At 45.3% G+C, this 11,776-nt stretch overlaps 3 protein-coding genes across 5 annotated transcripts; 2 read left to right on the top strand and 1 right to left on the bottom strand.

The window, feature by feature from the left end:
- Window positions 1–249: 249 nt before the first annotated feature.
- Window positions 250–7,035, top strand: DNAAF2 (dynein axonemal assembly factor 2). 2 transcript variants are annotated; one of them, XM_027111162.1, is made up of 3 exons: window positions 250–1,893; window positions 4,102–4,245; window positions 5,038–7,035. In XM_027111162.1, exons 1-3 carry the CDS (start codon window positions 316–318, stop codon window positions 5,485–5,487), a joined length of 2,172 nt encoding a protein of 723 aa, XP_026966963.1. In that variant the 5' UTR covers window positions 250–315; the 3' UTR covers window positions 5,488–7,035. The 2 variants fall into 2 exon arrangements, with proteins under 2 accessions (XP_026966963.1, XP_026966962.1); XM_027111161.1 differs by having other exon boundaries at window positions 250–2,310.
- A 259-nt stretch (window positions 7,036–7,294) lies between these two features.
- On the bottom strand, window positions 7,295–9,928 carry MGAT2 (alpha-1,6-mannosyl-glycoprotein 2-beta-N-acetylglucosaminyltransferase). Its single transcript, XM_027111166.1, has one exon. The coding sequence runs from the start codon at window positions 9,360–9,362 to the stop codon at window positions 8,022–8,024; it is 1,341 nt and encodes a 446-aa protein (XP_026966967.1). The 5' UTR covers window positions 9,363–9,928; the 3' UTR covers window positions 7,295–8,021.
- A 6-nt stretch (window positions 9,929–9,934) lies between these two features.
- On the top strand, window positions 9,935–11,270 carry RPL36AL (ribosomal protein L36a like). 2 transcript variants are annotated; one of them, XM_027111167.1, is made up of 2 exons: window positions 9,935–10,048; window positions 10,819–11,270. In XM_027111167.1, the coding sequence occupies exon 2, from the start codon at window positions 10,850–10,852 to the stop codon at window positions 11,168–11,170; it is 321 nt and encodes a 106-aa protein (XP_026966968.1). In that variant the 5' UTR covers window positions 9,935–10,048; window positions 10,819–10,849; the 3' UTR covers window positions 11,171–11,270. The 2 variants fall into 2 exon arrangements, with proteins under 2 accessions (XP_026966968.1, XP_026966969.1); XM_027111168.1 differs by lacking the exon at window positions 9,935–10,048 and adding an exon at window positions 10,224–10,474.
- Window positions 11,271–11,776: the final 506 nt, after the last annotated feature.

Here is an 11,776-nt window from a genome sequence, read left to right as displayed (position 1 = left end):
AAAGCATATAAAGTTGTTAGAATCACAGCTTGTGAATGTATTAGCTTTGTAACTTTCGTCAGGTAAGTTCTCAGGTCCTATCTTCTCATCTGTGAAATGGGGATTAGGTCTACCTTGAAGTGTTGTGAACAATGGATAACGTACATGATACTGTTAATTATGACAATTATTCAGATGGTTATTTTGCAGAGGTAACTGCACCATGGCACAGGAATCTAAAAAATGCATAATGTTGGTTTGAAGAAACTAAGGCTATTTCTGATATTTCCGTCACCCCTATTCCTGCCCCTCCTCCCGGCAGTTGGTGGTGTCACTATGGCAACGAGGACACGCTGCCCGAGGCTCAATTCTCTGGCGGTTACAGACCTCCGCCGCCTCACTCTCCGCAGACCAGCAACTCTACGACGCGTTCCTCCCACTCGGTCTCAGATTCATCTCCCTTGGCCCCTGGGCAAGGAGCCGAGGGGCAGCATGGCCAAGGCGGCAACCTCTTCGCCGCTGGAAGACTTGGATCTGAGCGGAGAGGAGGTCCAGCAGCTCACCTCCGCCTTCCAGGACCCGGAGTTCCGGCGAATGTTCTCCGAGTACGCCGAGGAGCTTACGGACCCCGAGAACCGGCGGCGCTACGAGGAGGAAATCACGGCCCTGGAGCGTGAGCGCGGGGTGGAGGTGCGGTTCGTGCACCCGGAACCGGGCCACGTGTTGCGCACCAGCCTGGATGGGACCCGGCGCTGCTTCGTGAACGTGTGCAGCAACGCGCTGGTGTGCGCGCCCAGCAGCCGGCCCGGCTCCAGGGCCGCGGCATCCGGCAGCCAGTGGTCTCTGCCCTACAGCCTGGCGCCGGGCCGCGAGTACGCTGGGGGCCGCGGAAGGCGCTACACCGTCTACGACGTCGTCTTCCACCCAGACGCTCTTGCGCTGGCCCGACGCCATGAGCGCTTCCGCCAGATGCTGGACGCCACGGCCCTGGAGGCCGTGGAGAAGCAGTTCGGCGTGAAGTTGGACCGCAGGAATGCCAAGACCCTGAAGGTCAAGTACAAGGGGACCCCGGAGGCCGCCGTGCTACGCACGCCCCTGCCCGGGGGCTCCCCGGCCCGGCCCGAGGGGGAGCCGGAGAGCCCTCTCCCCGATTTCCCCTACCCCTATCGGTACCCGGAGGCCGCCGGGAGCGCTGCGATCCCCAGGCCCCAGGCGCCCTCCCATCCGGAGGCCGTCCTGCAGCCCGCCCCCACTGAGCCTAGCTACAGCGTGGTGCAGCGCCACCACGTGGACCTCCAGGATTACCGCTGCTCTCGGGACTCGGCCCCCAGTACTGTGCCCCAGGAGCTCGTGGTCACCATCGAGCTGCCGCTGCTGCGCTCGGCCGAGCAGGCGGCGCTGGAGGTGACGGGAAAGCTGCTGTGCCTCGACTCGAGGAAACCCGACTACCGGCTGCGGCTCTCGCTCCCGTACCCGGTGGATGACAGCTGCGGCAAGGCGCAATTCAACAAGGCCCGGCGGCAGCTGGTGGTCACGCTACCTGTGGCGCTGACCGCCACGCACCCGGAGCCCGCCGCGACCCCGGAAGAGGCCGCCGACCGGCCCGGAACTGATTGCGCGCCCTGCGCTTCCGCTCACCAGGGGCAGGCGGGCCCGGCGGGGGTTGGTGGGGCGGACGAAGGCTCGGATCCCAACCGAGGCTGGACTGCAGACGCCGGGATCACCACCCCGGACGCCGCCGGGGAGGAGCACGTCTCAGCACCCGAAGAGCGGGATTTCAGCGGGCAAGAGAGATCAACAACAGGCATCCGGGAGGAGCCGGCTCCCGGAGCTGGGAACTCACCTGGGGACGGTGGCGGAGGCGCTCCTAGTACTTCATCCGGGGACCTTGACAGGGGGTCTTCTGCAGGAAAAGTGAGTGCGCGCCGAACTCTCGGCGTGGAGGCGCTGGAGGCCCGGGAAGGCACCCGCAGGGAGCCAGCTGATCGAGCCATGAGTGGTCCCGGCACCGACCGCGGGGAACCTCTGTGCCCGCCTTTGCAGTGTAATCAGGATGAAGAATCCCTGACTCTGCTCATTCAAGTGCCTTGGATCCAGCCTCAAAGTCTTCAAGGGGAAGTGACCCCCCTCTGGTACAAATTGTCCTTCTCCACCCAAGACTTAGTTTATTATTCCTTCGTTTTGCAATTTACTCCAGAGAATAAGTTGAATACCAAAGAACCAGTGGTTAGCATTTCTTCAAACAATGCAGTGATAGGACTGGCCAAATCTCCAGAGTGCCATGGACAGTGGAGAGAGTGGTATTATGGTTTAAACAACGATTCTTTGGAGGTAACAGTTCTTTCTAGAGTCCTAATATTTGAAATATTCTGTTCCACTTGCTATCACAGGCACACTCTCAGTTTATCCTAAACAAAGGATTTTCCATTATAACTTCTCTCCTGATGACTTGAAATTGATGCACTTGATGAAAGATGTTAAGTACACTTAAACGCATATTGAAAAAAACGAAAAAAACTTAACGCATCCTCTCTGGTGGATGGGTTTCAAATCTTCACAGTTGCCCTTGAGAAGGGCTGTAACTTTAGTCATATTCTCAAAGGGGTTGTGACACAAATAGGTTTAAGAGGCATTCTATTATGGCCATATTTTAAGTTGGTAAATAGCTTTTTCCAAACTTAGAAAGTAAATAGTTTACTTCCGGAGAGCAAAAGTAACTCAGCCTGTGCCACACAGTTCTTTTGTAGGAAAACCAACTCGCAGGTGTGAATCTAAATCCCTTGCCCTCTCGGCCATATGGTACTGCTTAATTTCAGTCGCTGACATTGGTGGGGTTGTTTTCTGGTGGGCGTTATATTACATTGAAGTTACCTCTTTTTGCATCTGTTTTAATCTGTTCCCTGCTAGTACTTGACACAATGGCTGGCATTTAACGAAGTGTGATATAAGCCTTTGTTGGTACCAACATCACATCAGCTACATCTCTTTTGGGCAAAAACTGGGGCTGTGCATTATCAGGTTTACCTAGGATATCATTTTGTAGTTGCTACTATACCTTTCAGATTACCGAGGATCTTGAGATTCAATATTCCAGTACTATTGGCAAATACTGGAAAAAAAAAGTTTGACGTTCTATAGAACTTTTTAAACTCATAAGTGAACAATTAATTGGTATTTTTGATTGAGGTTTGTATCAATGTTACATGTAAATTTTTTTTAGCTCTTTTAAGATATTCAAGGGTTAAATTCCCAAATTCACAACACTAGTTGCACAGATTATATATTAAAAATTAAGTTTGGGGCCTTGGGCTTTAACCTGCCAGGAAGTTTTACTTCTTCCTGTATTTTTCTAGAAATTTGCTAATAAGTTAAATTTTTATTTTATGAGGTGTATCTTCTGTGAGAAGTGGTTAATTTGAAAACCTCCAAAAATGGTAAAGTAAATAGCCAGGGCTAGGTAAAATACTTTGTGAGAATATAAAATATGAAATCGACTATCTGTTTATGTCATCAGAAGGGGAAATTTAGGAAAGGGCAGTCGTTTTCCTGTAATTGTTTTAATAAATGTGAAAATAACTCACAATGTGGGAGAAAAAACTATATGGACAAGCATTTGAGAGAATACTAAAGAATGTATTTTCTTACCTAGCCAAAAACTAAAAGGCAAACTGGTCACACAAAATTAAATAGATCCTGTCTGTGTATCTTTTGCTGACTCATTAGGAAGTGTTCTAAAATTAAATTGCATTTTCTAGCTTGGACTGCATTTATAACTCTAGAGGTGATGTTATTCTTACAAAATAGAGGGGGGAAAAAAGGAAGATAATTTGTAAGTAAGATTACTTGGAGGGAAAACATACCTCAGATTTAATAGAGACCTAGAAAAGGAACTAAGACTTGTCTTCTAGGGTCTTTTCCTATATATGTGTGTACTCTTGCTGTTCTTATTGCTCTGTACAATACTCAGTTTTCTTTTGCCAAAACAGCATAGGAATAACATTAAAATAAACATTTTAAAAGTGCAATTCTGAACTGTGTGAGAACTTTTATGAGCTGGTTTTAGATACAACTCTGTCAAGTATGACCAATAAGGTAGAATTTTTTTTTCTCTTTTTATTTTAGGAAAGGTTATTTGTCAGTGAAGAAAACGTTAATGAGTTTCTTGAAGAGGTCCTGAGCCCTCCATTCAAACAGACAATGCCCCTAACCCCACCATTAATTGAAGTTCTTCAGGTTACTGATAGTAAGATTGAAATACATGCAAAGGTAAGGATTTTGGTGGGCTCTATAGAGTCGTGATTTGGGACAAGGTTGAAGCCTAACAGATAACTTAATTCTTGATTTCTTCATATGATAACTTTAAACTAAGTGGACGTGATGGCTGGGAAGAGTGATGTTAAGAGGAATAAAGACTTTTTTATATGTATTTTACTATTAAACATCTGCAGTTCATTTTCACTTATCTTATCTCCTTTAATCCCAAAATAACTGTTCAGTGAGGAATGGAGAGAAACTAACATTTGGGAATTATGAGTATTAGTCCAGGGACAAACAGCTTTTTTTTGACTCTCAAACCATGGGAACTATGTCATCCAGTTTGTTCTTTCTAGTTGAACTTAAGTTTGGTTATTTTTATAGTCTTCAGTATTGGACACAAATGAGTAACTAGGACAATTGACTTGTAATGTGAATTCAGGGGAAAGAGGCTCTAAAGAATCACAGAAATACAAGAAAATTCAAGAAATTCAAGAATGCCCTTATAAGAATGACTGCTAATGGGTTTTATAGGCCATGTTAAAAGGTTTGTAGGCCAGGATTATTTTATCCTGAAAGAGATGAAGGGTCAATGAAAGTATTTAATCAGAGAATCAATGCCAGGTTTGTATGATTAAAATATGACTGGCAGCATTTGGAGAATGACTTTGAGGGGGAAGCCAGAGGGCCTATCTGTAAGTCTACTGGGTTATTCCTTCACAACTTAAAAAAGTTTCCAGCGGGTACAATTTACTTTTCTATTTGTTTCAAGGAATTATTAATTTGCTGTTTCTCCTGACATAGTTGCAAGAATGTAGTAACTCTGAGCAGCTTCATGAGAAGGAAGAAAGAGTCAATGAAGGAAGTCATCTAACTGAAAAAGAACGTCTACAGCATGCTACTACCTCAGCTGATTCCAATTCATCTGTAGCAGTCAAAGTACTAGAAACAGACAGTTGTGGTTCAGTTGCATGCTTGCAACAAGGGGCCCTTGATGTTTCTCAAAAAGACAAAAGTGCTGTTCACTCAAATGATGAAAAAGATAATTTAAAAGAACCAGTAATAACTGAAGAGAAAGAATTAGATGGAGATCACCCATCTTCATTACTGAACAAAACTGAAGTTCACAATACACCTGGTTTTGACAACATAAAGGAAACCAATATGCAAGATGGTCGTGTGCAGATTATTAAAGATCATGTGACTCATTGCTCATTCAGTTTTCAGAATTCTTTGCTTTATGACTTGGATTAATTCTGTATCATCTTAGAATTTAAAGGCTGAGTAAAAACTTATGGACTAAAAATAGACTCTGTTTACTATCTTAAAACCAAAGGTATTCAAGAAAGTATAAAATTTGCAATTTTTATTCTCATGGGGAAACTGAAGCTATTTATTTTTTTGCATGTAGAATTTATACAAAACTTCCTTAATTATGGAAATAAGTTTTGTGATTCCTCTGATGTATATTTTTTCTAATAGTTAAACATTTAGTTTTAATACAACCTATTTATATTTACTTCTGTGTTGTTTTTGGCTTTTGTTTGCCATTACTTTAATAAAATTTCAAAATAAATACTCATTAAAAGTTGTGTCTGTCACAAAGAGTATTTCTAAAGAATGCAATTAACTAGAAGCACACTAGAGTGCATGTGTTGGTGGGAGGAGAATCTCAAAACTATGCATTTATAAGTCTCACTAAATAGGATGTACTTATGCTTGTCATAGAGATTCTGAAAGAACTTTACTAACCAATATTAAATGATCCAAACAATACAAATACACTGAAATTTAGTATTTTTGCTTCAACTGTGTATTTTACTCTTCTCATATATGTCACCATGTATATATATATGTGTGTATACATATATATAAAAATAACAGGTTATTAATGACCTTGAAAATTCAAAATTTTAAAATAATTTTTTGGAAATTATTCAAACATCCCTTGGTTTTATAGAATTAATTTACAAATTTTAGAACAGGACAAATTGTCTAAGAATTTGCTCCAATAGGAAAATTGTCTTCATTATATTATTACATGAAAACAACAAGAGCTAGTGTTTTCTAATCAATTTCTTTTATAACACCTAAAAGAGGGCAGCAGATAATTTATCAACAGTGGCTAAGTTACGAATTTTGTGGAATAGTATTTTTATTTGAGGCCAGGAGAAAATCCCAACAGATTTTTTTTTCCTCACAAAAAATTTTAGGACAACATGAAAGACAATATAGAAAGGAAAATATTTGTTGATCTAATCGCTGACCCCAAGGCCTTGAGCTGATCTATTTCTGTTCCAAAAACAGCTACTAATTCAAACCTCTGGCCTTACCTTAGTCCCGGAAACTAATTTCTTTAGTCCTTTGAACTAGGGAGGTCAGGTCAGAGCACCAAAAACTGGTACGAAGCCTAGCAGTTCATTCTGATTTACATTTATAACCCCAGTAAAACCTGGAACCAGAGGGCTGAGGGCAGTATAAAGGTAGCTCATAAAGCAAGAGAACTATCTGCTCCATTGTAGATGACCATATACATTTTTCAACCATAATAGGAATCTTAATTTGATGGAATAGTAGTTTTGAGACTGTCCATTAGGTACACAGTTTTCTTAGATTGAAATGACTATTGCAGTACCTACACAGAAAGTAGTCTATATTTATGATTGAATACAATTATATACTGTTAAGGAAAACTTTCATGTTAAATATGGAGTAAATTTTAAGCCTGCTTCCTATTATTTACTGTCTGTCCTTTTAAAAAGTACGATTTCTGTTAAAATAAAGCTGGCACTAGAACATGTTTCACTTTGGCAGGACTGAACTTTGTATCATTTCTGGCTGTACTTCACTTACACAGCAGCTTTTTATTGCTCATTATCTATGCCTGGCTAATTTGAAAGCCAGTTTCTTCCAAAGGGATGCACTGTCAAGAGCTGGGTTTTCTTTATTTCAAACTCAGTTATACAATGTACAGATAATATGTAATGCTAACTTTAAACCTTGTAGAATGTCTTTACTGGATTTTGGTGTAAAAATTTATTCTGCAAAATGATCAGGAATCTTTTTATGCAAAAATGAGTATTTTATTTTGGCAGCACTAAAAGAAAAAAAAAACCCACTGTATTTCTACATTGAGGTGAAAACAGTGTTTAAACTTTCTTATCAATCAAATACATTCCAAAAGAAAGTGTGTTCTATGAAGGTTCCAAAGCACGGCAAATCTTAACACAATAATACAGGAATCTTTAATACTGAAAATGACTCTGTTCTGACAGGGTGTTTAACATAACTTTCCAGTTATAAAACCAGTGAAGCAATCCCTTCCTAGTAACTGTGTCAAGAGTGAAGCTGGGCTTGTTCCATTAATACTCTTAACAATTTCATTGTAATACTTTTTACTAATATGACAATTTTAAATAAATTCTGCTGTACTTAAAAGAAGTCTCGAACGTGGAAAAGTGTACAAAGTTCCGGATAAAAAGATTAATAGATGCAATTTAAATAAAATTTCTCCTCTTCTTTCTTATCAATTAACAATAATGATTACCTTTAGCAGATACACATTGAGCTTTAAAACCCAATTCTCAAAATGAAAACTCGTTTTACATCTTAATCAGACATAAAAGGAAAAGATTACTATATTGGGACACCTTTTACGAGAATTCTGTTGTTGTTGTACTAAAGCAGAAACCAGTTCCTAAACCCTTTTATTCAATTGTATATTCTGTTTGGACAAATATCAAAAATAGAAGACTGTCACTACTTTTGCTTTTGTAATTGTGATTTTTTTACTGCAGTCTTCTATAACTTTTACAGAGTTCATGGTCCCTAATATCTCCCCACCCTCCATTTTTCCTAGGTGGGGAAAGGGCTGCCATAAACTTCTCACTGATAGTTAGAGTTTCTGGAAACAGGTACTGTTTGTTATTATTTAAGAGTGACTCAATTTGGGCACTCTGGGTGGATGGTCTACAGGTTTTTTGGTGGTGCATACCACAGTCTCCAGCATGAAAAATCCTAGGAACTTGAGGAACCAGCACTTTCCAGAATTTTGGAAGGCAAGATACAGTCAAATACTGAAGGGTCCAGTCCCAGTTATAATCATCGTAAGTACAGAAAGTATCTGTGCACTCAATCAGCTTCTGATAGGCATCCCGGGTCAAGGCCAGACCCATATTGTGCTCTGTGGATTTCCACGTTTTCACATCTACCTTGTCAGCAACGCCATAGAAACTGCGAATGGCAGTATAGGTCCCCAGGGAGAGAACATCACACTCAGGACACTCTTGCTGCTTTAATTGCCACATCTTTTTGAAGACATGGTAAAAGTCAGGGGCTAAGTAGTGATCCTCTTCTAGGAAAAGTATGAGGCCAGCATAGTCTCGAAGGACTTTGATCCTCTCCCATACAAAATGCAGCTTCCACCACCAGTGGTGTTTGGTTTGGGAGAATTTGGCCTCTCTATAATGGCCGAAGGAGTCGGGATATTCAGCATTAATGCATCCCATCTGCAAAGCTGCATTCTTCTCCACGTCTCTGGGGCAATCTCTGGGGTCAGTGCCCGGAAACTCGTTGGGGTACAACTGAATACTAAAAGGAAAGAACACCTGCAGAACCGGACAGAAATCCACTCCAGCAATCAGCTGATTGATCTCGGTCGACCAAAAGTCATGGCTAAAGATAACGAAGACGTTGTCGATTCCCTGGGCTTTTCGAAGTGAGTCCAGCAGCAGTTTGAGGTATTCAGGCCGGTTGTGCACCTGGACCACCAGCACCAGCTCTCGGGGGGCCCAGGAGCCGGCCTTACCTACATTCCTCACCGTCTGGTCAAAGTTCAGCTGGTACACTAAGGACCGGTACCGCAGCGTCAGGTTGTCCACCTCGGGGTGCGGGGCCGCCGCGACTAGCGGAGCCGCCGACTCGTTGGAGCCCCGGCGGATGCCTACGGACACGGCGGGATGGTCCCCGGCCCGGGCGCCTGCACCCCGCGCGGGCTCGGCGTCCAGCAGCGGCGGGGCGAGGGCCTCGTTCTTCCTTTGTCGCCCATTGCTGCTCCAGAGGACGAAGCCGCAAGCGGCCACCACGAGCGTCAAGATCAGCACCTTCCGCTTGTAGATACGGAACCTCATGGTCTCCGGCGCCAGGAGCGCAGGCAGGCAGACGGGCGCGGAAAGGAGCTAGAGGCTCCGGCGCGGAAGGGGCGGGCGGGCGGCGGCCGTGGCCTGCAGCAGTCGGAACTGGCCCCCGCGGCTGTCCTCGCTAACTCATCCCGGGCCCCGGGGGTCCTGGGGCCCGAAGGCTCTCAGCTCCCCCGCGCCGCCCGGGCTCCACACATCGTCGCCTGGCAGCTGCAGCTCGGGCACCGGCCCCGCCGCTAGGAGCCGCGGCACGGCGTCGCCTCGGTCCTCTCCATCCAGCACGGGTCCCGGAAGAAGCCTGTCGCGGCCCCACCGCACTCCGGCTCCGTTACCTGCGCTTCCAGCGGCCCTGCGTCCTCTGTGCTCTCATCTTTACGCGGCCCCGGACGTCTCAGACCAAGGGACGTACCCTCGCCCCACTCCAGCGGTGACTGTCCTGACAACCAGCGACCGGCCCGCCGTACGCCGCGGTCCCCGGGCCCACACCCCTCCGCCCCGCCCCTCGGGCCGTCGGTTGGCGCTTCCCGGTCGAGTCTGGAGACGCACGGCCGTCGCCGCCCGCTGCCTATTGGGCCGCAGCGCGGTCGCTCAGGCTCAGTTCCTACATCCGGGGCGTTCCTTCCTTTCCTGTGAGGCGTGAGCAGAACGAGGCCGGAGCGTGGACGCGGGTTTTCCAGGTAAGCGGGGTGCGGGGCGGTGGCGATTCCGGCTGGAGTCCCCAGTGCTCAGGATCCAGGGCTGGGCCGTGTGGGCCCTGGTAGGAGAGGGAGGGCGAGGCCCGCCGCCTTGGTTGGTGGATTTCAAAAACGGGCTTCTCCCTTCCGGAAAGGGGCTCTCGCATGGCGGCTGCTGGGCCGGGAAGCACTTATTAGGGACACGTCAGTCTTCAGGGCTGCTGAGGAAAGGATGACGATGCTTCGGAGGGAAAAGTGAAACCAGGCTGATGCGGTTCTCGGAGAAGGGACGGGGCGGGCCGTGGAGGTGGCTCTACACCGCGCCCCGAGTCGGGCATGCCCGGGAGCTGGAACATGGAGGGAGAGGGTGCGCGGAGAGGCGAAAATAAACTCTAGCCTCGGCCTTCTTTCTCTGCCAAAGAAAATCAGGTATCACACCACTACGCTTTAGTTGTTGGGCAGCCACGGTAAATTAAGCCCCAGAGGAACCCACTTTGTGGGGGAAACTGTACTGGGCGTCCCTGTGTTGCTGCTCTTGCTGTTTGCTGCTCTTGCTGTTTTTCAGTGAGTTTCATTCTATAAATGCTCCAATAATTTAAGGATTTCCAAAAGCTGTGCACGTACATGTGCATTTACTCATACGGAAAAAGAATACTTGGTGCAGTTATACGTTACTGACTTGTGTAATGTTATCTTCCTATAAATATTTATAAAACACTTGAATTTTCAAAATGTTTAACGTTTGCTGCCGTATTTTAAATATTTTACAACAGTTTTCATCGTGAAGACACCTCTACTGCAAAGATGGTCAATGTACCTAAAACCCGAAGGACTTTCTGTAAGAAGTGTGGAAAGCATCAGCCTCACAAAGTGACCCAGTATAAGAAGGGCAAAGATTCCCTGTATGCCCAGGGAAAGAGGCGCTATGATCGGAAGCAGAGTGGCTATGGTGGGCAAACAAAGCCAATCTTCCGGAAGAAGGCTAAAACCACAAAGAAGATCGTACTGAGGCTTGAATGTGTTGAGCCCAACTGCAGGTCCAAGAGGATGCTGGCCATTAAGAGATGCAAGCATTTTGAACTCGGAGGAGATAAGAAGAGAAAGGGCCAAGTGATCCAATTCTAAGCTTTGGGAATCTTTTGTTCTTCTATTTTTGAGAGCAAAATGTTTAAGTTATAGAAAAATTGCCTGTATGAGAATAAATACAGTGATATTCTTACTCAAATCTTTTGTATTTTTTAAAATATAAGTAAAATCACAGGCCTAATTTGGCTGTAAATTAAAGAAATAATGGTAAATTATTTGTAAGTGAACTAAGGTTCATCCTCTTATCTAATTCATTATTTAAATTTAGTTCCACAAAAATTGGCATCTTGTATTTATATAAAAAGAAGGTGGGCTTCCCTGGTGGCGCAGTGGTTAAGAATCCACCTGCTGATGCAGGGGACACAGGTTCAAGCCCTGGTCCGGGAAGATCCCACATGCCGCAGAGCAACTAACTAAGCCCATGCGCCACAACTACTGAAGCCCACACGCCTAGAGCCCGAGCTCTGCAAAAAGAGAAGCCATCCAGCGAGAAGCCCGTGCACTGCAAGGAAGAGTAGCTCCCGCTCACCGCAACTAAAGAAAGCCGTGTGCAGTAACAAAGACCCAATGCAGCCAAAAATAAAGACCCTGCTTTTTGTAAATGAATTTTAGGCTAAGATGCTTACAATGGGGATGGCTTGTAGA

Source organism: Aethalodelphis obliquidens, unplaced genomic scaffold, assembly GCF_003676395.1.
Source record: "Aethalodelphis obliquidens isolate GAN/ISIS:26980383/991018 unplaced genomic scaffold, ASM367639v1 scaffold10, whole genome shotgun sequence".
Taxonomy (NCBI): Eukaryota; Metazoa; Chordata; class Mammalia; order Artiodactyla; family Delphinidae; genus Aethalodelphis; species Aethalodelphis obliquidens.
This window is presented reverse-complemented; position numbering and strand designations above follow the sequence as displayed.

Excerpts from the sequence above, each read along its gene's own strand:
- DNAAF2 (XM_027111161.1), top strand. The coding sequence starts at position 316 with ATGGCAACGAGGACACGCTGCCCGAGGCTCAATTCTCTGGCGGTTACA. Across the intron at positions 2,311-4,101 it reads TAAACAACGATTCTTTGGAG|GAAAGGTTATTTGTCAGTGA; the intron begins GTAACAGTTCTT and ends TTTTTATTTTAG. Across the intron at positions 4,246-5,037 it reads AGATTGAAATACATGCAAAG|TTGCAAGAATGTAGTAACTC; the intron begins GTAAGGATTTTG and ends CTCCTGACATAG.
- MGAT2 (XM_027111166.1), bottom strand. The coding sequence starts at position 9,362 with ATGAGGTTCCGTATCTACAAGCGGAAGGTGCTGATCTTGACGCTCGTG.
- RPL36AL (XM_027111167.1), top strand. The coding sequence starts at position 10,850 with ATGGTCAATGTACCTAAAACCCGAAGGACTTTCTGTAAGAAGTGTGGA.